Source organism: Nannobrachium achirus (assembly GCF_963921795.1).
Source record: "Nannobrachium achirus genome assembly, chromosome: 23".
In the NCBI taxonomy this organism is placed as follows: Eukaryota; Metazoa; Chordata; class Actinopteri; order Myctophiformes; family Myctophidae; genus Nannobrachium; species Nannobrachium achirus.
In genome coordinates this window covers 26,112,287-26,140,131 of record NC_137830.1, presented here as the reverse complement: position 1 = coordinate 26,140,131, position 27,845 = coordinate 26,112,287, and the positions used below count along the sequence as shown (strand labels likewise).

The following is a 27,845-nucleotide window of genomic DNA, read 5'->3' as shown; positions in this document are numbered from 1 at the left end:
AAAACCTACATTTTAGCCTATTTAAAAATGTTCACGTTTGATTGTCCATGATCCATCCTTTTAGTTGGACCTTAAAAGATAAAGGATGGACCCTCTCTAGTGGGTACATTGTTACATATTGCGCTTCCTTGAACTGAAAAGGAGTTTTGCGCAAAGGCTGTGCTCACAATCCCCTCTGGTGACGGCCCTGTTTGTATTGGACAAGACATTTGTATTTTTATTGTATTTTTTGGAATGCACTTTTCTGTAATGCACCTGTTTTATGGGAACGCGTTGTGGGCTAGTATGTTCGGTGTGCGCCAGTTGTGGTGGGCAGGTCTGGGCCAAGAAGCCAGGGCCGAATTTATGTCCCTGTCCGGCCCTGTCAAGACCAACATTGGGAAGGTTAGGATTTTGACCAAATACCATTTGATGTGGGCTAAAACCATCAACATAGTGCATACAGTTCTTAGCCATAAGGGCCCAGTCCAGGGCAGTGTGCCACTGTGCCAGTCACATCCGTTTTCCCTTCTCACCTTGAGGATGATGTCGGTGAGTCTTCCCAAGTTTTCTGCCATGTCGCTGAACTCTTCATTATTGAACTTCACCTCCGTTGTCGCTGTACAATATCCGAGGGGGCCTCATCCACACTTATTTAAGTGTTGATGAGGGAATTGACTATTTTTAGAGGCCTTTTTTGTTTTCACAATACTCCCTGCACTGAAGTGTGTAAATTGGTCTATCACATGTAGGTATCATGCGCCTGGTTCCAACTCATGCAGGTCCACTGCCACAGTTTCATTATACTCCTAGTTAGAGGCAGTCCCACAGCTGGTTTTGGCATTGTTTCGCTGTATCTCTGACATAATTACAGTATGTCGCAGTCATGTACTATTTGTTGCAAAATAGTGATTCAGTCCTTGTCTTTGTTTCCAGAGCTTTGAATTAGCCTCTGCAGCCTGTCTGCTGATGTGTGGCCAAACTGTTTGTGAAGCTTGAGAAGGACTTTGCGCTTTTCACCTGGAGACGTGTTTTCTGTCAACGTCAGAGCTTCATCTTCAGCTGTCGCTGCAAGTATCATGTCATCTTTTATTTGTCTACTTGTGTTGTCCTTGTCTCTGATGTCCACAGTAGGGATGGGACGATATGAAAATGTCTAATCACGATTATTGTGCCAAAAGAAATCGCGATTTACGATATTATCGCGATAATCAAAATCCATTATCCTGGGGCGGAACATTTGCAAAAAAAATGCAGATCGGCAATTTTTTGGCGAAGACATTTTATAGAGAGTGAAAAAAAGACTGTATCAAGTACTTATATTACCAGTAAGACTCCCTAATCGGGAGATAAGCGACCGTCAGGTCGCAGCGTGATTTTAGGGCAAAATGTGTAGGAGCAGTGTCCAAAAATGTGGTTGAAAAAAATCGGCCTGATGGTGGCGCTGAGTGTAGACATAGTGTGTACCGATTTGGGTGATTTCAGGGCAAAATCTGTAGGAGCAGTGTCCAAAAATGTGTTTGAAAAAATCGGCCTGAAGGTGGCACTATATGGGACAGATCCATGTTGATGAGATGAGTGTAGACATACTGTGTAGCGATTTGCGTGATTTTAGGGCAAAAATTGTAGGAGCAGTGTCCAAAAATGTGTTTTAAAAAATCGGCCTGAAGGTGGCGCTATATGGGACAGATCCATGTTGATGACATGAGTGTAGATATACTGTGTACCGATTTGAGTGATTTTAGGGCAAAAATTGTAGGAGCAGTGTCCAAAAATGTGTTTTGCAAGAATCCGCCACATGGTGGCACTAGAAGAGGGCCATGTGAGAAATGAGGGGTGGGGTCTCCGCGCCGCAGAGGCGGACGAATAGGTACCGGCCCCGGCTCTCCCGGTCGCTCCTAGCCCGAGTTACGGCATTTTATGTGCGCTGCAGTGGCAGGGGGTCCTCCACTGGGGGCGCCACCACTTTTGCATCCGTTCTGGAGCACCAGGAGTCGGTGGTCCCCGGGAATTCCCCGTGAGCAGCCCCGTTGGGGTGGTCATTTGGTCATTTTTGCACATTTGGTAATTTTTTACATCTGGGGGTACCCCAGGGACCTGGGGGTCCCTGGAGCTCCGGGGGTCCTTGGAGGTTGTAGTTTGGCAGGCAAGGAGTGTGTGTGCAAAATCTGGCATGGATCGGGGCAACGGTTGCGGAGATATGAGCAGGGCAAAAGTGTGACATGTGACGTGTGACAGACAGACAGACTGACGGACGGACTGACTGACGGACTGACGGACTCACAGTTTGTGGAGGTTTTGATAGTAACTGCGACCTGACGGTCGCAATAAGTACCTTTTACCAATTATAGAGGGTTGAAGTGGTACCGGATATGTAGCTCGGCAAATAAAAGGTGAATTGATCCCAGTGCATGACGGAGGACGATATCGCGATAAATCAAATCTCCACGATGCGATTATTGTGAGTGTTTTTTATCACGATAAACAATAATTTCGCTTAACGTCCCATCCCTAGTCCACAGTAGGGTCCTGAGCTGGTGAACTCAAGGGGTATCTGTTGCTTAAGCATCACTTTTCTGTCATTTTCCATGTCTAAAACAGTTCCTGCCTTCTTCAGTGATGATTGACTCAGCAGCAGTGGAATGTCAACTTTGACATTTTGTTTGTCCTATCTTGGCAGGCAGTTTCACTTTTCTGTTGGAATGTACCCATATGTTCCCATCTCCAAAACGAAATGGTCTGCAACTGGGTCTTACTGTCTTCTTCAGCTTGTTTTCCTGCTCTTGACTGAGACCATTAAGATAGCTGTTAAGCCATTTCTCCCCACATACTATACGAGTGCAGGCAGTGTCTATATGATGCCTGATCCCATTCAGAATGAAAATCTCAGTCAGACATTGGGTCATTTGTAAACAACGTGATGTTAACCTCGTCCCCATTTTCGTCTCCAGTTAAATTTATTTTTTCGTTCTTCTTGTGGGGGCAGTTTTTTCGCCCAGTGGAATGTGCTTTGACACACATTACATCTTGAGCGCTTACCGAACTTAATCAACTTATCCAATGAGTTGATGCCCGGCAATGGTGTCTTTTGTTGAGCATTTTGAAACGTTGTGTTCCGTCTTCCTTTTCCTCGTCGTTGTTCTGTGAGGAAAGCTGCGTCCTGATTCAGTTGTATTCTATTCACAGTGAACAGTCTGTAAACAAACACACCGGTTTCCCTGTATGTGAATACCCAGCACTCCCTGCGCATTCGTATACGTATATCCCCAGTGGGTGAGGTCCCAGAATGGGTGCAATAGAGGAGCAATGTAAGTTAAAGGAGAAGACCACCCATTTTCAATATTGAACTTTATATTGAAGTTGTGTGGACATTTAAAAAAAAAAAAGTTCCCCCCCTTCTGTGTTGCCTAGAACTGGAGGATTGATTTGGGGGTTTGTATTGTAAATCACACCAAGATGACATCACACCGGTGTGATTTTCAATACAAACCCCAAAATCAATCCTCCAGTTCTAGGCAACACAGAAGGGGGAGAACTTTTGTATTTATTTCTCCTCTAAGGTATATTAATGACATACAACATAGGGTGGTGGTCTTCCCCTTTAACACTGAGGCTTCCGTTTTACAAATCCCCCCATAGGAGGCAGGCATAAACCATGTCAAGTTTTATACACGGCACATGCCTGTTTAAAGATCTCCTATGTAAGCCTGGTACAGCTGCTGTGTTCATAGATGTGTTGAACTGCAACTGCTTTCGGGAGCATCCTTATATGTTTCTACTCTATTCACCTGCCAGGACCAGTCTCTGTTTATTCCTCTATTCACCTGCCAGCACACACTCCCTTTATCCTCCTCTCTCCATGTCCACTCTCTTTTCTCCCTTCTCTCTCTCTCTCTCTCTCTCTCTCTCTCTCTAGAGCTATGATTGAAGTGTAAACTACACATGTGAAATGTCATCAAGGTAGGCTATTTTATATCACACAAACACGCATTGAGGCTAGCGCACGCACACACACATGCACAGACGAGCACACACGCACATTAACACTAACACATTTTCCAGTGCCATCTGTTCACTGACTTTTGCACACACGCACGCACACACACACTGTCACCTTGTCCTTTGTGCGGAACGTGATACATTTTTAATGTTGGTAATAATTTATACAAACACTGATACAGAATGCACGCACGCACGCACGCACGCACGCACACACACACACACACACACACACACACACACACACACACACACACACACACACACACACACACACACACACACACACACACACACACACACACACACACACACACACACACACACACACACACACACACACTTCAGCTATCATTATATTATGCCAGGATATGACAAATGTTTAATATGCCCATATCATGTTTCTGAAAACACACACACACACACACACACACGCATGCCAGCACACATGCATACACACACACACACACACACACACGCTTTCTCATATCAGCAGGTAATGCATAATTGATTAGGTCAAATGTTTCACATGGGGGGTGTGCGTGTGTGTGTGTGTGTGTGTATAATGTCACATTATCATTATCATCCACAATAGAGCTTACACACATTCAGTTTATTTCACAACCTGCGCTGTGGGTACCAAAGGTCATTGGTGGACGACTGGACATATACACTTATTTTTAAGTAAAAATAATACTCGGTATAAGTACAACAATTCTTTCCAAATTTGACAAAACATTTTTTAATTATTAAAAGAAATAGACCTTTGCCTACAAAATAGGGTATACAGTTACAGTATGTTTTGTATAGTGTATACTGTAGTTTTATCTAAATCTGCCAAATAACTTTTAACTAAAGCTAATCAAATAATGATGAAGTAAGTAAGCCTTGCTGAGCCATGTGGCCCATAGGGCAGGAGTCTATCTCCTGTTTCTGTAGCGTGAGGCGGCTTGATGTACAAGTAAACGCCCTGGACATGACGCACAAATACATCCCCCAGGCATGAGGCACAAATACATCCCCCAGGCATGATGACAACCCCTGGACGTGTGTCACATGCATGGGACTTATGTCGCAGGGACCCCTGATGCTGAGTGCCAAAAGGGGGACATTGGGTCCCATTTTTGGAGTCTTTGGAAATTAACCCTGACCTCCAAGATCTCAGAGCGGACACTCTAACCACAAGGCCACTGAGCTGGTAAAATAGTTATAGTGAAGTAAAAAAAAGTATAAGATAAAAGCAAGGTCCAGGTATTTCTGATCCATCTGTGATCGAAACGTTGAATTGCAATAAACAGTAGGAGCTTATTTGGCCAGTGTTATTTGATGCTTTGTTGTTTGTCCTGCACCTAGCACACTTGGATGTGCGTGCACTATCCTTTAGAGATCCAAGATATTGACATTTTGTCCAATATCTGATAATAATTATGCAGGGTCAAATCGGCCGATACCGATACATTAAATTATATATTATATTTATATCAAGCTCAATGTTTAATTATTTTGATGTTGTTTTGATACTGATATTGCATTTTTTAATTAAATATCGGCCGATATCTATATGGCATACCCGAGGGAAGTAGGGGTGCTGGAGGTGCGGCCGCACCCCCTCCCCCAGGTCCCACCGCACCCCCTACCGCATCCCCAAGGGGGTTGGGAGGAAAATAAAAATAAATATTCATATAATAAGAAAATTGCACCAGTGGCATGTAGGGGCTATTGGCTACTTCTATTTCCAGGACAATTTCAAAATAAACATGTTGAATGATCGATTGTATAGATGAAAACGTTAAAATAAAGTCTCTTGTTTTGAAATGCGCTTCTGTGCAGAGAGGAAATAGCTTTCACAGGACGCCCCTTTAACGGTCGGCCACATCTCTCTCGTCCGTGCGCACCGTGCGTCATCATGGACTCGTAGTGAGATAAACAACACGGGCATATTAAGGAATATAAACACCAAGACAAGACCATAGGCTATGAAGGCATTAAACATCGTCCTCTGCTCCTCTCATCCTCATACCTGGTGAGTCGTGGCTTAGAGTTAGAGTAATGATGATGGATGCTAATGCTGCTGGCTAATGGCTACACTGTTTGGGCTAGTGGCTAATGCTATGGTGAAGCAGAAGCACTGTTTCCAAACACTGGTGTCGGGACCGATGCGTGGGTCGCGTCGTCACGGACACATTGTATGGGTCCTGAAAATAGCCGATCTAGAAGTTCACAACGCAGCGCGAAGGCGGCGAAGCACTAGTCGTGAGCTTGTAGATCTGCTATTTTCACTACTCTACTATTGGGTCCCCTAACGTTTAGTTTCTCTTGGTTCACGGGCTAAAACGTTTGGGAACCATCATGCTTGCTGTAGTAGACAGTAATGTAAAGTAACTATGTAGATTAACTGAAAAGCTTTTGGAACTGAATGATTATAATATATGAAACTGGTGTTGTCTGTCTGTTGGTATCAAGAAATCCATCTACTATAGACTGGCTGGTGCATGTGGAGAGGTAAAGGGAAAGTGTAGTGTGCCGTTGTGTTACATTTAGCAAAAAAATAAACTGCAGAAAGCGATAATTTTCGGCGTGCGTCACGTGCACGCGCACTCCGCGCGCGTGCATGAGGAGCGCGTGACAGCACCCCCTACGGTAAAATAGTTCCCGCGGCTATGCTATATGGTACTGATAATATGGTGCATCACTATACTACCCTTCCTGTGCAGTGGAGTAAGAAGTAGGGGGAGAGCGGGGTAAACTGAGACACCGGGTAAACTGAGACACCCCCTGTATCTAGGCAATGGAACGCATGTATGGTCATGTGACCATTAAATTTTCAAGACCCTTGAATTTCCCCCTTGCCACGAAGGAGAGGACCTGATAGCGCTTTGGAAAACATGCTTTTTTCACAAAAATATGTTTTTGCATGTAAAAGTAAATTTTCTTGCTGTCAACATAATCTGCTGTTGTGTCAAAGCAAATTGATTCAGGGAGAATATTTGCATGCATGTTGATGAACTACCAATTTATCCATGTGATAGATGCTAGTGTAGCTGAAGATTCCCCTGAATTGATAAGCGATGTCCTTTTTCCCAAAATGTGGCTGTGGGGTAATGTGAGACAATTGCTTCGGGGTAAAGTGAGACACTATCTCACATTACCCCAACACGATAGACAGGGAGAAAGCTGTAAAAACCTGATTAAAGGGTGTACCAAACTTGTCTCAATTGATTCTTATGTATTTTTCCCTGTAGAAATTGATTCTACAGGAAAAAAATTACATAAGGATCAACTGAGAAAAGTTTGGTAAACCCTTTTATACATTTTTATAGGGTGTTTTTCTTTTTTCTTTCCGCCCATGTGTCAAATTATTTGACAAATGGGTGGAAATGACAGGACAAATTCTGCTATGTACGTTTTTGTATTGTGCATATTTAACCTGGTTAACAGGGTTTTTGTGTTTTTATGGTAGTTTTACAAGTGAAAAAAGTAAGTGGATCACTTTAACCTGTTGATTTCTCTGGTCTGTCTCAGTTTACCCCGATGCTGGGGTAAACTGAGACACAAGACCACTTTTTTTTTTAAAACAATCATATTTTCACTGCCTTTTGTCTTGAATACATTCTGATAACTTCCATTGTTAGGAAACATCCCAAATTACATGGAAATGTGTACATTTTTAATCTTATATCTTTTAGTTCGCCTAGAGGGGAGCAAATGTAAAAAGTGTCTCAGTTTACCCCTCTCTCCTCCTACCATATTTGCCTCTGAGATGTATAGTGGAATAGAAGTATGAAGTAAAGTGCTGTAAGTGTATACCTCAGAATTGTACTCGGGTAAACAGCACTTCATCTACCCCCTCACTGTTGACCGTCTCTCCTCCAAGCTCCTTGCTTCTCTGAAATCCTGCCAGATGGGCGAACTTTTCTCCCAGCAGCCGCCAGGAAATGGCTCAAAACCTCCTAATCAGATGACCTCCCTCACTTTCATTCACTGCCGTCTGCCATCTCCCTCTCATTATCCACTGCTAAGTCCTGCTACGGTCCCCTTCTCTCTCTCTCTCTCTCTCTCTCTCTCTCTCTCTCTCTCTCTCTCTCTCTCTCTCTCTCTCTCTATCTTTGTCTCTCTCTCTCTCTCTCTCTCTCTCTCTCTCTCTGTCGTCTGTCTGTAAGCCTGGGAGCTTTTCTCGCCATCCCTCTCTGCTGAAACTTTGAAAAGATATATATATATATATATTTTTTTTTTCTTTACCCTCCCGGTTTCCCTCTGATCATTTGAGTAACTAGGTTGTTCCCGACCTTTTTCTTGATCAGGGTCCACTTGAAAATCTCAAAAGCGGCCCACCAGGTGGTCAGGTGGATCAATTGATTGGTTGTTCTGGCTCGTATCAATGGAACTAACATATTATTGCTTGATGAACAGAATAGAACGAGGTGCCACTTTTCCATTGAACTCAGAACCAGAACTGTTATCTTATTTTCCGTCACTCCAATTATTTTGAATGATGTGTACTTTATGTTCCTATGTATCGCAATGAAAATACATTTTCATGGTTTTAAAGAAAAACATATTTTTCTATTAATGTTACATCATCATTTTAAGCCACAACAAAAGTTCCTAAGATATTCCTGATGGTCCAGGCCGCCACAACCGAGTTTCATTTAATTACAAATAATCCAAAATCGGATCGCCGTTCCAAGGTGCCAAAGTGCCCAAAGGGTAGTGCTTCCAGTATGGACAGGAAACAGGAACCGATTCTCCATTATTTTGCAGGAACAGCCCATTTCTCTGTTTCCTTTTGCTGCATGTGTTTCCTTCCATTGTAAACACTGCTAGCTAACACTGCTGCTGCTGCTGCTGCTTAACGGTACTATGGATTCGAGGGCCGCCTTTTGCACGCGGATCATGCACGATCCGTGCACCATCGGGCCTACTAGTTCCATATGCAGCATGGGATGATACAATATTTTTTGATCACATTGGACGGAAAATATATCTTCTGCAACAAAAAAATCGGTGAAGAAAGGGAACTTGGAACGACATTTTCTGACAAACCAAAAATATTTCTTTTGTGTTTTCTAGTCGACTGCTCGTACCGCAGGGGAGACCTACGGGGAAAGGTGCCGCATCATCAGATCTTTCTCTGTGAGGAACACTCCTAGATCTGTAGACCCTCTGAAGACCATGCACCTGATTTGAGATCACAGGCCAGGAGGTCTCTTATATCTACATGTAACCTATTTTATTTATGTCCCACAAGCTCATTCCATAATGCAACTCAATGTGACTGAGACTTCTCTGCCAGAACTCTGTTAAAAGTGCTTGTTAGTCAGTGCTTCTCAAACTTTTATGCTTCAAGGACGACCCGCCAAATTAATATTCACTTGGCCACAGACCTCCATTTGAAAATGATGTTGTGCCAGTGATCCCCAGGGATTTCTGTTATTAAAATAAAAAGCATTCCACATTTTTCACATTAACTTTCATCAAAGATGATTTTGAAAATAGCAAATCTACAAGCTCTTTAAAATGTGGTAAGTTAAAGCTCTATATTCTGCTGATAATCGTTAATAGAGAGTGTTTGTTCAGTAACAGGTATCACAAATTGCAACCAACCAGAAGAGAGAAAGCATTAATTAGCTGCAGTGTTCCAGTTCCAATTTATGCTCAGTTATTTGTTTCATAATTTCCAATTCCACTTGTTTATCCTGTATCCTGTATGAGTTCTCTCTCCTGATAGGATAAAATTGGTATCCAGACCTGAAAATATAATTTCCGTGTACTGAAGAGCTGCACAGACTGGGAGATAAATAGTCTGAACAAATAGTCAATAGCAGTGATTGCTATCAGATTATAGAGCTATTTAATGTTTATTTTAACGATACATTATCACTTAGTTCTTTTTTTTTTTGGCAAATTTACTCTACCTTTATCCTCAAAAGGAGCACTGACATATTCAACCTAATCTTCATATAATTCAGGGGTCTTCAACGTTTAGAGGCCGAGGACCCCTTAGTTGAGAGAGAGATGAAGCAGGGACCCCCACAACCTTTTCATAGATTCCATATAGTTTAATTGTTTGGCAGCACAATCATCAGTGTATTTTGGATTCATGTCAATTTGTGTTTTCAGATATTTACCCACTTGAACCGTCAATACTTAACTTGACCTTTCACTCTGTAATTAGTCGGCTCTTTTTCCCCTCTACACCAAAGCTCTTTGCCGAAAATAGCCGATCTACAAGCTCGCAGCGCGAGGCGTTGTGAGCTTGTAGATCTGCTATTTTTGGCTAAGGTGCTCAGAATATGGACACTAGGGTTCAAGTGGTTAATATAAAAAAGGAGAAAATAACTTTCTATCACTCAAAGATTTGGAGGACCCCTGTAGTAACTCTGAGGACCCCCTAGGTGTCCCAGACCCCCTGTTGAAGACCCCTGATATAATTGGCCCTCACTGATGCTCATTATCAGATGGCACCATTGCTCTCCACCAAAATAATCATATTTTAACTGGGGACCCCCTCACCATGACGAGCACTAAAAGTTGAGGCATTAGATTTCGTATAACACGGTTTCTATTGTGAAAATAGCAGATATACATGCTCACAACGCCTCGCAAAACACGAGACGTTGTGAACATGTAGATCGGCTATTTTCACAATTTTTGCCTCCAAAATTTGACAATTTGGCCAATGTTTAATTTTTAATTTTAAAGGTCTTAAAAAATCCTTAAATTGACACTTTAGAAATGTGCAGATACCCTCTATACACTTAAACTTTATGTTGGTTTGTTTACTGTTGAGTGAGAAAACAAAGTTCCACATTAAGTTACTCATCCGGGGACCCCCCAAAATAATTTGGGGACCCTCCTGAGGGTCCCGACCCCCAGGTTGAGAACCACTGTTCTAAATGCACAGGATGTACACAATGACACACCATCTACTCTTGCAAATTGAACACTTTTATTATGCAATGTTTCGGTCACAGACCTTCCTCAGGCATCTCTCTATGCCCATGATTAAATGGGGCCAAAACACATTTCTGATTTATTTTGATTTGATTTAACTAAACGTCTCGGGTCTTCTGGGAAAGATCTGCTGTCTCTGTCCCCCAAAACCGAGTGTGGAGAAGCAGCATTTTGTCTTTTATGCACCGGGAACAAACTCCCAGACAGGCAAACTGCACATCTACAGACACTCTTTGTTCTTTTAAATCACAGCTAACAAACGTTCTGTTTGCAGCTGCCTTTCAGGTTCTCTCTCTCTCTCTCTCTCTCTCTCTCTCTCTCTCTCTCTCTCTCTCTCTCTCTCTCTCTCTCTCTCTCTCTCTCTCTCTCTCTCAAACACACTTTCCTGTACTGTCATTATTATTTTATTATTTTACTTTTTTCCTAATGTCCTTTTATAATGTGTTTCATTAGCTTGTTTTTGTTTGGAAAGCACATCGTATTCCCTTGAAATGTGCTGTACAAATACTGTAAACCTTCCTTGCCTTTACCTCGCTCTTGCACACAAATCCTGTCAGACTGCTGTTTGTCCTTCAACACAGGTGCTTGGATGTTGTGGAGGGACGTTCACCTCCTGCCTGCCTTCAGTCGCAAAGGGCTCCGATATCAGCACGAGTCTGTTTGCTATATTTATACTCTCTCTCTTTCAGAAGCCTTTCGCCACTGGCGGCTGGAAACCGCGTACGTCCAAAACGGTTACTTTTCAGAAAAAGGGGGAGGAAACAGGACCTGTGACTTCCAATGGGTTCGATGTACAGTAGTTATGCAGTCACTAGCTATTCAGTCACTAGCTCTTGTTAATACTTTTTGATGGTCCTATTTAAAAGTCCACAGAGAGGCTTAACCACTTTTTTTCTTTTTTTATAGCAAAAATAGCAGACCTACAATGCAATGCGTCGTGAGCTTGTAAATCATCTATTTTTGCTACTTTTGTACAACACTTTTGCGCCACACTCATGTACCAAGTGTATTAATTTACGAGAAAACATTAAAGACGCATTGCCATGATTTATTTCCCCCCTAAAACATGATTATCAGGCATTATGATTATGGAGGAGGATATTTTCCAAAAGAGTGTACAGAAAGAGTTAAAATTAGGTTTTTATGAGGCCACACCCACCAGGCATAAGTACGCCTAGTTGTTCAGGTGGGTGGTGATCCAGCTGTAGTTAAAAACACCCACAGTGTTGGGTGAATGGTAAAAGGGGAGGGGGGTGATTATATGATGTCATTTTATCTGTTTTTCGGCAACTATGACCCACAAGGTGTCAGCCTCCAGAAGAAATCCAATATACAAAGACATACATACATAATTGCTCATAACAACAACACCAGGGGGTCTAATGAAGTACTGTCAACCTCATAGACACATGCCAACTAGAAAAAGAACAAAACTATGGCACCAAGACGGATCAGAGATACAAGGTTTCTGCCCCGACTGCCAGGATTATGCGGTGCTCATCCCAGCCCTCTGGTGGGATATCACCTTGCCCTCTCTCTCTCTCCAATCTCATCCATGTGTGTGTGTAAGTCATCCGGTCTAGATACGTATTTAGTGATGGAAGTACTCAAATATTTTTGTGAATGTGAGTCGTAAATGTTTTTCACAAGTAAAAGTTTCAATGCTCTATTGGTATTGGTATTCAAAATTTACTTGAGTAAAAGTACAAAAGTATAGGCATTAAAATATACTTAAAGTACCAAAAGTTTAAGTACTCATTATGCAGAATGTACCCATTTCACATGGTATCATTATGTATAAAATGTATTAAAATCTTTAGAAAATAGCATATATCTACAAGCTCACAGCGTGTCGCTTTGAGCTGCGTTGTGAGCTTGTAGCTCGGCTATTTTAAAATAGTATTTAGTATTTAGGGTTGAAGTAGTTATGTTTTTTATGATAATATGATTCTAAATCTTCAAAGTAACTAAAGTTTCATATAACTAAAGTTTGAGTCAGTGAGTGGAGTAAAAGTACACTATTTACCTGTAGTGGAGTAGAAGTAAAAGCATTGAAAATTGGAAATACTTAAGGTAAAGATTCCTAAAAAGTGTACTTAAGTACAGTACTTGAGTAAATGTACTTATAGTTAGGCTACTTTGGGTTGGGCTACACAGACACCCCCTTGCTTTTGCATCAGGCAGGATCTGCTTTGATGCTTATCATGCTCATGTTTGTTTTTTGTTTGATTAGAGGTTTTGACCTTTGTTTGTTGGGAGCGTGTGTGCATTCCATAATTCCTGGCTTAACCTACAGGCTACACAATGCTGAAATGGACAGCTGTTGTTTCTGATGCTTCTGATCTTCAAATGCGTGCATTGTTCTTGGTTTATGGTTAGACAACTTTGTGTATTCATTAAATTTTCCGAGACAGTTCCACACAGAACTTCACAGTGTCAGTATGCTACTCCTTTGAAACAGAGCAGCTCTGCTGTTTAGGTTTCTCCGACAGTGTGCATGCGCGCGTGAGAGAGAAGAGAGAGAAAGAGAGAGAGAGAAGCAGCTACAGAGAGAGGCACAGAGGATTTGATTTGCAGACAGTGATAATAATAAATTACAGTGGGTTTTTTAATCGGTTAGGATGTCCGGAGGGAATTTCATTTTTCAGTCATAAAAAAAAAGAACTGTAAAAAACGGTAATTATCTGACTAACGCGACCTCTGGTTGGATCCATTGAAAATATTGTCTGAAAGGTAACAGTTTTGTATAAACAATGATTCCATGCTGTTACAGTCACAGGGTTCATCATCAGCCCTCACAGAAAAGTCCTTCAGGTGCTTTGATTAAATTGGCACGAGTAGCAAAAGAAGAAGAAAAAACCTACAGGTTTTTAGCACAGACACAGCCACGAGTGAAAAAGCAGATCATTCCTCAAGGGCATTCGTTCATTTCCATCAAGGCTTTATAGGAACTTGGCATCCTCTGCACAGAATCACCGTGACCACATTAGTTGGAAGAAAAGCCTTCTTTGAACCGCTACAGGCAGGGAAGGGCCTCCCTCACTGCACTGTTTGTTGTCGCTGCCGGTATACACTATGTCTCTGGGTGTGGACGTTTTTAGAATGAAGCATAATTACACAAGTTAACAATTTACCTGCAAAAGAAATGCTTCAAAAGAATAGTGATAGTGATGGTCTGTTAATTGTCTCTGTCTGCCTGCTTAACTCATTTCCTGCGATCCCCGTCGAAACCGGAGATTTCCCGCTGTACCACTCTGCGATGCCCGTCGATCCGGAAATGTAATTAGCTTCAATCATTATGAAACGATTAAAAGTATGGTGACTTTAGGCCCGCCTCCTAACTGTATCCGGTCGTATTTCCCGTTTGGACCGATCTAGGTTTCCATATCGGTCTGACGTCCAATCGCAGCTCCGTTCGCATAGCTTTTCATTGTAAACAAGTGAGCTGACTGCATGGCCATAGAATGGTATTTTTTCATGCGTTTTTTTTATTTTGTAGCCGTTTGATTCTTTTACCCGCCTGGCATATGATCTGCGCACATATCGTCTGCTATGTGCGCGAACGTGTCCACGTGTTACCATAGCGCACAGCTGGCTGTTCCAATGTTTTTTATGTAAACACTGGCGGATAAGCCGGGATACAGCGTGGCAACGGATATGTCTATTTCAAATACAATGGGTTTTTTTTTATTCGAAAGCTGTCACCGAGTCTACACGTCTACTAGATGAGTCACGCACAGATAGTGCACGATGCGTGCGCGTGCCCGCGTTAAAAGGTAAGGACAATTTGGCAGCTGCTTACTACAGCTATGTTTAAAATGGCAGCAAAATTGTTAAGAACCCTAGTGTTCCTAATAGGCAAGCATTTCTTTGTTTTATTGCAAAAATAGACAATCTACAAGCTCATAACGCATTTTCGGGGAAGATATTTGGTGCAGAGGGGAAAACAACAATCACTTAAATCAGTGAGACAAACAATGCTGCTAATAAAGCCTGGTATTGAACCTTGCTGATCGTCCGTCCCACTCCCCCTCTCTATTACTGTCAGCAGGAAATTCAAAGAAAAAAACTACAAAAAATATGTGAATTCAATGAGAAACTGATCTCTTTCAGCAAAACGAATGAAGAACAGACCGTTTTACTATTGTTATTAAAACATAATGTCATTCTAACACAGGTTACACAGACATAACCGCTGCAAATAGACAGTAAGTGCAATAATAGCTAAATATTAGCCACTTTCGGCTACTCCGGGGCAGGACTTTAGTTGCACATTAATACACTTATTTCATATTTACAGGTCGATTTAAGCTGTGACATTTAAGCATTACCATGCAGGGTGCTACTGTGGCTTTAGAAGAAAAAAGAAATGAATCGACTGAGATTTTTTCTCTTCTGCTGAAAAATGCCAGCCCCTGTGAAGACTAGCTGTGGGTCACATATAATAAATAAAACATTTTTCAATATAAATACTCATTTGAATAATAATTTCTCAAAATAATTATACACACGAGTATTCTCCAATTCTGCTCTGTTCTGTTTAAGTGTGTGCCCCAGAAGCAGTGCCAGGATTTATTTTTAAATCCAAGTTTGTTGTTTTTAATGTTCTACCCAAGTTTATTAGAGGGTGCCAATTTTCTTGCAACGTGACTTAGGGCATTAACGACTTGTGATTTTTGCAAGTCGACTCGACTCAGTAAAAAGTTGAGTTGAAGTCGACTTTATCGTTTGATGACGTCATCACATCACAGGCGACCCCCCAATTATTTTGGGGGGTCCCTAGATGATTAACTTAATGTGCAACATTCTTTTCTCACTCAACTGTAAACAAACCAACATAAAGTTTAAGTATGATTATCTTCACATTTCTAAAGTGCCAATTTAAGGACCTTTTAAATACCTCTAAAATGAAAAATTAAACATTGTCCAAATTGTCAAATATATAGAGGCAGAAATTGTGAAAATAGCCGATCTACATGTTCACAACGCCTTGCATCGTGAGGCGTTGTGAGCATGTAGATCTGCTATTTTCACAATAGAACCATGTTATACCAAATGTAATGTAGCACTGTAATATTGGATGATTCCGTCCTTGACAATAAGCAATCCTACTGTTTGAATGCTGTACAGATGGAGCAAAAATAATAATAGAAAAAAATACAAAGATTTTTTTTCAACTTCGACTTTCTCTGGTGAGAGTCGACTTGTGTAATGAAGTCGACTTTTTCGTTAATGCCCTAACGTGACTGGGGTCACATTGCAAGTGTGTGTTTGTGTGCCTCACTTTGTTGACATTGTGACATCACGTGACATCACCTCATCAAAGATCAAACCCTGGATATCCATACATGGAGATGACTGGATCATCACCTAGATCTCCATATATGGAGCTGACCTCTACATCTGATTCCCAGATGATGCCCTGTTAGGGCAACCACACTAATAGAATCCCTTTAATGCCCATAAAAGGGGAAAAGGACTGAGAGACAGATACTGACACACATGGACACATGTCTGGGTTCTCACAGCACACGGTTGGTTCTACAGACAGGGATCTTCATATAGGCATAAAAGGGATTGTATTTATGATGTCAGACTTTCACTTTTTTTTGTAGAACCACCGATCCAACCAATATATCTCCATTTACATGGATCTCAAGAAAGATGGCCAAGACAGATGGCGCGACCTCACCCTAGGGCGAGGTCGCTTTTCACCCTTAAGCGTCTTATTAGTATATACACTATATATAATGTTCACTGCTGTTGGGAGACCCACTATATATATATACAGTATATATACCGGTATGTACAGTATATATATATATATATATATATATATATATATATATATATATATATATATATATATATATATATACTGTATTCTGTTTGTCACGGCTTCTATTAATCTCATCCCCCCTCCGGGTTTGTGTGCAGTGTCCTTTAACGAGCTCATTAACTTGTTAACATCGTTAAGAGACAGTTAATTGGTTGTCCATTTGTAAGTTTATCATTGGCTTGGCTCAGTGGAGAGCTAATGACTACTACAGCGGCCACACGCACGCATGCACACAAAAGCACGCACGCACACATGCACGCAAACACAACTCACACACACACACATACACACACACACACACACACACTATGGCGTTCCTTCCATTTCTAATTTCCCGCCTCTGCGTTGATGAGCATCAACTCTAATCACGTGTGGTTGTCTGTGCACAACACACACACACACACACACACACACACACGCGCGCGCGCGCGCACGCACGTTTGAATCAAATCTACACGCTCACGCGACACATTGAAAGGGAAATATCGGTATGGATGGAACTTCATACACACACACACACACACACACACACACACACACACACACACACACACACACACACACACACACACACACACACACACACACACACACACACACACACACACACACACACACACACACACACACACACACACACACTCCATACACTCCATACATTCACATGTATACAAGTACATGTATACAAGTACATGTATGTGCGTGAGAGGGAACACAATCAACCAATCAGCTTTCAATACTGGGAGAATTTGTCTGACCATGACCAATAACATGATCTCTTCTTACAGATAAGGAGAGGATATTAAAGAGAAGAAAAGAGGAGAGGAGAGGGGAATTCAATAATGTAGGCTACCACCCCCCTCCCTCTTCCCCCCCCCCCCCCTCTCTCTCTCTCTCTCTCTCTCTCTCTCTCTCTCTCTGGCACACACACATGCACAGTGGGTTATGGATTAAATTGGATTAAGTCAGGCTGGATTCTGTCTGCCTATAAACCATATAAGGGGTTATGTAAATATAACAGGTTGAATATTCATTCAGATTGTGTGCTGAGAGATGAATTGTAAACCATGAAAACATGTAGCAACCGTCTTCTGATGTGCTATAAATAAAATGTGTAAGAAAAGATCACTTGAACCCTAAAGGGGTCACGTCACCCTTGTGAGCTTGAAGGTGGGCTACTATTTGGCAATGAGGGAATAGAGTGCACCAAGAGTAGAAGCAACTCTTGTCTAGTTTACTATGTATAGAGCAGGGGACTTCAACGTTTTCAGGCCAAGGACCCCTTAGTTCGGAGAAAGATGAAGCAGGGACCCCCACAAATCAGAGTTTAATTGTTTGACAGCACAATCATCAGTGTATTTTGGATTCATGTCAATTTGTGTTTTCAGATATTTAACCACTTGAACCATCAATACTTAATAAACCTGACCTTTCAGTGTGTACTTCGTCTGCTCTTTTTCCCCTCTACACCAAACCTCTTTAATATAGCCGATCTACAAGCGCTGTGAGCTTGTAGATCTGCTATTTTCGGCCAAAGTTCTCAGAATACGGACACTAGGGTTCAAGTGCATGCATATAAAAAAGGAGAAAAAAAGTTTCTATCACACAAAGATTTGGAGGACCCCCTGTAGTAACTCTGAGGACCCCCTAGGGGTCCCGGACCCCCTGTTGAAGACCCCTGGTACAGAGGTTTTGAAGGTAGGGTAATGTGCTTTGGTTAAAATATTCTGATAGTACTCAGTTCAGGAACAGGAGTCTCCATGTCTCTCCAGCTCTCTTTTATTAACACATTGGGTGCCCCTGGATTGAGCCCCATTTATCTCCTCTAGCTGCCCAGGCCCACCACCATTGTATTGAATCCGGCCCTGCTGCGTCAATGCATGCGTCATGACGTCACTTGGTCACATGAGCGCAGACAGGATGTTATTGTGTAACTTTCTGTATGGACCAGTGTTGATCATAGCTGTTCATTGCCGATCAAAATTTGGACATTTTGCCGCACCCCGCCACAGTTTTAGCCATAAAACAAACATCAGAGATAAAGGGCGTTAAAGATGGGGAAATGCATTGGAGTATACGGAGAAAAACGGCCACGCGATGCTCTCAGTGTCGACTCGAAGCGACTAGCGGCTAATGGGCTACATCCAGGCGCAGCCCCAACCTAACGGTGAGATTTAAAGTTAATACTGTAAATACAGTAAACAGGGCCTCCCGCGACATCAAAGAGATTGACGCGTGGGCACTCGCTGTGTTAAACAGAAAATGCATTTTCAGAGAACTCAGGATACAGAACAAACAAGTGAAATTGGAAGCGATGACATAAATAAATGAGCAGATGAATTGGAAGTGGAACACATGAAGCTGATGAATTGGTAGAAACTACTCTCTCCAGATTGCCCGAAACTTTTAACAGAACATGTATTTTCTGTTTACTGAAGAGCTGCAGAGATGGGCAGACTCCTATTACTGAAAAGAACACTCCATAGCAATGATTACTATCATAAGATTCTGCTTTAACTTTAAAAAAAAGGGGGAGGGGGGGGGGGGGGGGGGGGAGAGAAAAAAACTGTTTTAACCAAAATCTCTTACATGACCCTACCTTTAAGTGGTTAATTAGCTACGAGGAACTCTATGGAACTCTCAGGGACTCAACAACGTACAGTGTTTTAATTGGTTAACACATTGTTAATGTTGCAGAGATTACACATTCACTGCCATGGACGAGATAACATTTTAGGGTTTTCAGTGATTACGCTACAGGGCGCTCTTCACGTCATCCCAAAATGTTGCGCCCCTTTCACGTTCAGGTTATTGGATTTGGAATAATACATTTATGATGGATTCTTTTCCCAGATTGTGTTTTTGGTCAAAACAAACTTTTTCTATGGACCCTAACAAAGGAACGAATCATCCCGGATTAATTAATTATTCAATGCCAAAGACGAGAAACCTCGTCAAGGTGTCCTTTGTCCACAACGTCCTAGTATTCCGCCCAGGGTGACGCCCGGTTTAAGGGTTAATCCAGATTGTGACCAGAGCTCCTTATAAACAGACCACGCCTACCTGGCCAAGTTGAAAGCGTCGTCAATGAGCCCCGCCCTGTTGCCAACGGAGATCATCTGTAGGAAGAAACAAACGATAGATGGAGCGTTACATCATTTGTTAGCTTGTTGCTAATCATGCCCAGAAGCAATGAAGTGCACGCTCAAGTGCTGTATTTACTGTAAGATGTGAGATATTGCTACTTAAATGAGTACTTTCATTTTTTCGATATTTTAAACTTCTACCTGATCTCAAGTCTAAGCCCTCATTATACTTCAGATATGCAAAAATATCCCATCTACAAGCTCACAAAGGCAGGTTTCTGAACTGTCCACAGCCCTCCTCTGAGACAGAGAATGACTAGACAGAAATGGAGCGTTAATGAGGACCAATTATATGAAATGAGGTTTTGTGCAGTGTTAATTGGTAATTAATCAATCAATCTTTATTTCAGACTCTAATGGGTCCATATAAATAAAAGAAATGCAGGGGAAAATAGATTAAAACAACAAAGAACAAAAACAAAAAAAGAAAGAGGCACTAAAAAAACCAATGTCTCCAGAGACAAGAGGAGTATCTAGTGCTGCTCTTCTTAGGCATGGTTAGAGTCATTATAGTTTCATTTTTTGAGTCCATCAACCTCATCATAAAACACCACTGTTGACAAACAATTGGCTGGCACTTGTCCACCGCGGGAGCCTCAGCAGGATTCTGGGAGCATCATTATATGCTACCCGCAACTTATTATCTTTACCTTTACTATAGCTGCACCACAAGTGGAGCCACAGGCGATTTTAAGGGGTGTCTATGGGTGCACTTGCACCCCCTGGCCGCCAATTGGTGCAAAAAAGTGTCTGTTATTTAGATCTGGTGGCGAATTTGGTGGTGAACTGTTCCTAAAGCACCCTCTCTTAAATGTATTTTACACGCAAAAATAAGTACATAAATCATATAGACATATGCTCATGGTGTCTAGAAAAGGCACAGTTTATATTGTGTTACAATTAGGTAAAAAATAAACCTTACAAACCTGTTAAAACAACAGGATAAACCGTACAAAATCCGAAAATGTTCGCACGCCCGCAAGCGTGCGTGCATGAGGAACCCAGTCTTGCACCCCCTCCTATAAGAGGCTAGAATCGCCTATGAGTGGAGCTACAGGTTGGGAATCACTGCATTACAGTAGATCACTTGGAAATGCATCCAAGTGATTCATAATAACTGCAATTTAAATGATGATTGATTTCATGGCCATCCAGTGTGTGGTGGTTCTGAATTGGACGAATCTAATTACTTTGTTTTCTCTCTCAAACACATACAAATTAAATCAAAATTAGGTACTGTCACACTGTAATGGTGCATGCGTGTGTGTGAGTGAGCGAGTGAGTGAGTACTGCTTTTGTTTCAAAAAGCTTTATAAACTGTATATATAAATGTACACAGCTCTGTTTAAAGGGCTGTCCATACTCTCTCCGACCACCGAACATTTCGTCAGAAAGGTCCGGTTAAACTACAAAATGACATCACTCAAAACTTCTGAAAAGCATTAAAGGACAACTTAGTTTTTTTTACAACAAGGGTTCATATTTTAGATAGTCATTAGAGAAAAGAAAAGATGAGTGTTAAACTGTTTTCATTTACTTCTTTCTATCGTTTTAGTGATTTTAACGATTTGGATTTGGACACAATAAGCCCATTCCCAAGATGCACCGCAATCTTTCATGGCCAGATGTTACTTATGGGGCTGGTGTAAATAGTAACAAAGACATTTCCAGCTTAATGTGTCTAAAAATACATATTTAGCCACTTGTACTCATGCCCCCACCCACTGAAATCAAAATACTAATATCGCTAAAACAATAGAAAGCAGTAAATGAAAACATTTTAATACTCATCTTTTCTTTTATCCAATTACAATCTAAAATATGAACCCTTGTTGTAAAAAAAGAAAAGAAAAAACTTGTCCTTTAACCCGAATTTGAGTTTGAGAATGGAATGGAAATGAAAGGAATGGAATGGTGGAGTGAGTTTACCTGGCAGTTGTTGTGCAGTTGTTGAATGAGTAGTTTCCAGTTGTGGAGGTCATAGTTCACCCTGAAATATCCCGTCTGGTTGATGTTGCCTAGCAACCAGGTGTCCTCATCTATTCGACCAACACTGTGGTTTTCTGGGAAATAAAATCAATAAAGCACACGCGCGCACACACACACACACACACACACACACACACACACACACACACACACACACACACACACACACACACACACACACACGCACACACACACACGCGCACACACACACGCACACACACACACACACACACACACACACACACACACACACACACACACACACACGTCTCTGTCTGTCTCACTTGTTTCTATCCAAGTCGCTCTGTATTCAAGTGATTGGAATAGTACTATTTTTCAAGTTCATGTTACAAGGAAAACTAAAGTCAGGAATTCAACATTTGCTGAAGTGGTTAATGTATGTTTTGTAATAAAACTCAAAATCTACAAAGTCTAAAGTTCTCAAATAATTATAGTGGAGTAAAAAGAACAATATTTGGCTCTGAGATGTAGTAAAAGCATTGAAAATTGGAAATACTCAGTAAATACTAAGTAATAATACTAAGTAAAAAAAATACCTCAAAGTTGTACTCAAGTAGGCTACAATACTTAAATGTACTTTGTTACTTTCCACCACTGCTTTATTTCAAATTATTTGCTGTACAATAGAAGAAAATACTGTATAATAGTCTATAGTCGCGGTCGAGTGTAAACCTTGTATGTCCAAAACGGTTACTCGACCACGACCTTAGACTGTACATTATACTTGGCAGGAAATGGTAAACAGAATCTGTGTTGTAGTTGTTATTTAGTCACAAGCTGTCGTTTATACTTTTCATTGGTTAGGTATGTACTGTATAAAACTGTAATGTTGCATTCAAACAGGCAGATACAAAAGATACAAAACTACACAACATTTTGTAGCTTTGTATCTGAAGTCGAAACCAGCTCAACTTTATTTGTAGCTTTGTACAGTAGCTGTTGTTGCTTTTGTAGGAGCTACAAACGTTGGCTGTATCTTTGGTATCTCTTCATGTCGCTGGCTTCCATTGAAAAAGAACGGTAGCCTGAATCTTTGTATCTGCCCGAGTGAACGGAGCATAAGGAACTTTCACAAAACGTCTAAAAACAGAATCTGTGTTGTAGTTGTTATTTAGTCACAAGCTGTCGTTTATACTTTTCATTGGTTAGGTATGTACTGTATAAAACTGTAATGTTGCATTCAAACAGGCAGATACAAAAGATACAAAACTACACAACATTTTGTAGCTTTGTATCTGAAGTCGAAACCAGCTCAACTTTATTTGTAGCTTTGTACAGTAGCTGTTGTTGCTTTTGTAGGAGCTACAAACGTTGGCTGTATCTTTGGTATCTCTTCATGTCGCTGGCTTCCATTGAAAAAGAACGGTAGCCTGAATCTTTGTATCTGCCCGAGTGAACGGAGCATAAGGAACTTTCACAAAACGTCTAAAAAGCTGCGTTGTGAGCTTGTAGACGTGCTCTGTTTGATACATATGTGCGACACTCTTGTACGACTAAGTAGGCCATTACGTTACGAAAAAGCAAAAAAAAAAGAAAAGCTGATATTATGTAAAAAAAAGGTTTCTGCCCCACAGCAATGGTATGCTGTGCAGCAGATGAGAGGGGAAAAAATTGATAACATTTAACATTAAGCAGAAAATTGTTGAATGAATCATATTTATCGCTGAGATGCTTTTCTGCAGCGCCTCCATTTGTTACCATAACAACATGATGGGAATTGAATTAAATGATAATCATTATTAATCTGTTGAGAAATAGATTAGAATTTGTATGGTTGTTTCTCTCTTCTCTTCTCTCTCTCTCTCTCTCTTTCTCTCCCTCACTCTCTGATATTCTTTGGGGGTTTTAATATAGTTTATTTTTTTCTCTTAGTTTTAACAGGAGGTCATTGGTTTTGTTTTGTTTAGTCATGATTCCTCAGTGATGCATGGCAGGGTATTGTAATTGGCCCTGTTGGTTTGTTTGTTAGAAAGAGAAGCAGAACATTTGGGCATATTTTCATGACATGGTTCGGTGGACTGTCATAAAACTTGGCATAACTTGGTTAAAACTTGGTGAAAGTAGCAATTACAACAAGGCAGAAATACACTGTTACGAATAAAAGTTCTGCGTTCACATTTGTTTTTACTTGAGTAAAAGTACAAACGGATTGGCATCAGAACGTACTTAAAGTACCAAACGTATTAACCAATATGCAGAATATCCCATCGTACAAGGTTTTGACTTAATTTTTAATTTTGTATCTTGCATTGTCCTTGACATGAAAGAAAAAAAGATTGAGAACCGCTGGTCTGGAAAATGAAAACGATGGCTTATTCGTTATAAATAATAAATAATAAGATAAGAATATATCAATATAAAGGTTAGTGTGTGTGTGTGTGTGTGTGTGTGTGTGTGTGTGTGTGTGTGTGTGTGTGTGTGTGTGTGTGTGTGTGTGTGTGTGTGTGTGTGTGCGCGCGTGCGCGTGTGCGTGCGTGCGTGCGCGTGCGTGGGTGTGTTACCTGTCTTATTATGAATCCAGAAGAGTGTCTCTGTTGAGGTGGTGGTTGAATTCCCTAGAGTCAGAGACAGCGGGATCTGCCACACAGAGCTGGAAGGACACACATAACAAACACACACTAAATGCAATGAGCTGCCACACAGAGCAAAGGTCAGGGGTCTTGACAACAATGTCTTTTTTTTCAAGGCAAGGAACCCTTAGCTGAGAGCAGGGACGTGCAGAGAAAGGCAGGGGCTGAAATTCCTAAAAGGGCCTTTTGGTGAAAATATCGAAAATAGCAGACCTCCAAGCTCACAACGCGTCGCAGTGCGACGCGTTGTGAGCTTGGAGATCAGCTATTTTAGGTGCTTGATACCACATTAAACTGAGCAGAAAGAAATTCAATACTGGAGAGGTGGTGTACAGCATAGATTCCTACACAGTGAGGGCAATTTTTAATCAACATAAGATGCTGCATTCAAGTTCAGGAGAGTTTGGAAAAAGCAATTCTCTTGAATGCTGCCTTCAGGTATGGCATGGAAAGATGGAATTTGCATTTCGTTCGCCATAGTAAAAACTGCATTCATGGTCTGGGGAGGGCACTTTTTACTGACTGGTAAAGGGGCAGGGGCTCAAGCCCCCTTTAATGTCTATGTGTGCACGTGCCTGGCTGAGAGAGAGAGATGAAGCAGGGGCCCCCACTACATATTGCCTGTCGTGTCCACACCTTTGTCTCCTCCAGGCTGGGCTACTGTAACTCAGTCCTTCTCATCTGGATCCCTAGCAAGAGCCTCCAAAAGCTCCAATACATCCAGAACAGCGCTGCTAGGATCCTGATGAGAGTGTGCAATCCCAAGCACATCACACTTATCCTCCACTCACTGCACTAGCTTCTCCTCCCGGACAGAATACAGGATCTCCCTGTTAATCCATCAATGAATCCGTGATATTGCCACCACCAACTTAAAGGAGTAGTTCACCCCAAATATGACTTATTCTCTATCAGTTACACACCCTACGAAGCCCTAAAATTAATGGAGATGTTTTAGTTTTTGTTGCATTCAGCTGCCCCTCCACTGTGCATGGAACTGTGCATAGAAAGTTTGCTTTTTTTGCACATGCTATTTTATATCATGTCGGATTCATGTTAATGTGTATTGTCAGATATTTAACCACTTAAACTCTTAATACTATGTACTTGGTCTGCTCTTTTTTCCCTCTAGACATCTCCTGGCTGAAAATATCTTTGTGTTGAGAGCTTGTACTGTAGATGTAAAAAAGAAAAAGAAAAACTTTCCTATCACAGACCCCCTGTAGTAACTCTGAAGACTCCCTATGGATCCTAGACCCCTGTTGACCCATATACACAATGACAAAAAACTGTAAATACGAAGCTTCAACTATTTTGAAACATTTGAATGAAAAACCAAACATAATGCAAACATGGTGTACTATTTAAGGGTGCAACAATGTTACAGCTATGTCGCATGGTTTAGAGACAGTCACACTGGAAAAGACAGGGAGCAGAGCCTGGAGGTAGCAGAGACTAGAATTTCGAGGTTTGCTCTGGGATTAACAAGGATGATAGGATCAGGAACGAGTACATCAGAGGGACAGCGCATGTCAGATGTTTTGGAGATAAAGCCAGAGAGGCCAGTGCAAGAGGACAAGAAGTTGGTTGGTGTGAGAGAAGAGGAGGCAGAGGATAGGGTGAGATGAATTAAGGCAGGTGATTCGCTGTGGCGACCCCTGATGGGAACAGCCGAAAGGAAAAGAAGAAGATAAAAATACAGATGTAATAATCGTAATAATAATAATACCAATATTTAGGGAATGCCATTGTACGCAAAACATAAAGAAGTGAAAATAGCTACAAGATCAGTTCTTTTTTCAGACCTGACAACCTCCAACTATGGAGTATAAATGATAGTTTTAATCTTCTGGGTAAAAAACTTGATCACGTTCATTGAAATTTAGTAACTCAAAGTTACTTGGTTAATAAATTTGATAGTTACTGGTGGAAACCTATAATACTGCAGTAACATATTACTGCCCACACAAAGTCCCTCCCTAGTTGTGACATCAGGCTGAGGAGATCCATATTAAATTGACCCATCATTCATCATAAAATCAATTCTGGCATCCATGCAGATGCTCGATGTCATCATTTATGGCTGCATGTCCTTTTCACACCGAAGTGACATTGTGCGCGGTGTTATGATTATGGGAATGATTAATGAAGATGCTGTAGTGTACACAGACACATTAGAGAGCTGTTGTTCCTTGAGAACCTTTTGAAAAGCTGTTTGAGCAAACTGTGTGTCAATAAGCCCACGCTGTTGACATTCCTGTACAGCGTCACTAAATACAACTAAATCATTATGGTTAGGCCTCTCTGTATATCATCGCTGTCGGATGGAAAACTCATACGTCCAAAACTTTTCAGGATTAAAAAAGATATAAAATATGCAAAGATCTACAAGCTTGTAGTTTGGCTATTTTTGCTATACTTTTGTGTGACTGTAGTATGGCATTAATTTAATATGGAGATATGAGCTGTCTCTTGCGGCTTGGTCACATATTTCTGTATACCTGTATACCTGTGTCCAATACAAAAAATAACTCATTATTTGTATTAGATATCAAATGGGCACGTCAATAAAACACCATGAACTACGAAGAGACTACAAGTATGAGTGTGGCCCTGTGCCAAGTTTCTCAAACAAGGTTGATGGTTTGGTTTTGAAAAGCTAGGAGAAAAGTGGAAAAGACAAGCACATCTCTGCTAGGCATGGGTGCTGGATGTAAAAAAAAGAAAATGAGTAAAATGTAATCTGCACTCCATGTAGCTCCCGTTTGATACAAGATGACAAAGCGACACTGTGTCTGTCGCCGAGTCGCTGTTTAAGCGCTGATCAACGTGCTCGTTGACGCCATCAAGCGTGTGTCTGACGGGCGAGAAAAATATAGAATAAATTAAAACCCCTGGCCGGGGTTAAAAAGAACATGGAACTAGCAGACAGAAATAGTTACATTCCCCCCAATTAACAAGCAGGGATTGTGTGTAGAGAGAAAATGGTAGAGGAAATGGTTGATCCACGCTTGGTGTTTTTGTAGCTTTGTGGCTGCAGTTGAAGCCAGATCAACTTGGGATTGCGGCTTTGTAGATTTTGTAGCAGCTGCAAACGTCATCTGCAGCTTTGTAGCTTCGTGTCGCAGGCTTCCATTGTTAATGAAAGGTAGACTGTAGCTTTGGATCTGCCAGCGTGAGCATGGCATGAGAGCAGTGTAAATAAGTAAGTACATTTACTTAAGTACTGCACTTACAGTAAGTACAATTTTGAGGTAGTTGTACTTTACTTCCGATTTCCAACACTTTTACTTGTACTCCACTACATCTCGGATCCAAATATTGTTTTTCTTTCACTCCACTACATTT

General features: G+C 41.3%; 1 protein-coding gene across 1 annotated transcript in view; it reads right to left on the bottom strand.

Moving 5' to 3' along the window:
• LOC308308839 (thyrotropin-releasing hormone-degrading ectoenzyme-like) overlaps window positions 1–27,845 on the bottom strand; it is a gene marked incomplete at both ends in the record, with an annotated part of 249,634 nt that overhangs the window by 27,381 nt on the left and 194,408 nt on the right. Inside the window, 3 exons of the mRNA XM_080754291.1 lie at window positions 19,835–19,890; window positions 21,847–21,980; window positions 24,429–24,517. Coding sequence (XP_080610417.1) covers window positions 19,835–19,890; window positions 21,847–21,980; window positions 24,429–24,517 — 279 coding nt within the window. The remainder of the gene's footprint in view (window positions 1–19,834; window positions 19,891–21,846; window positions 21,981–24,428; window positions 24,518–27,845) is intronic.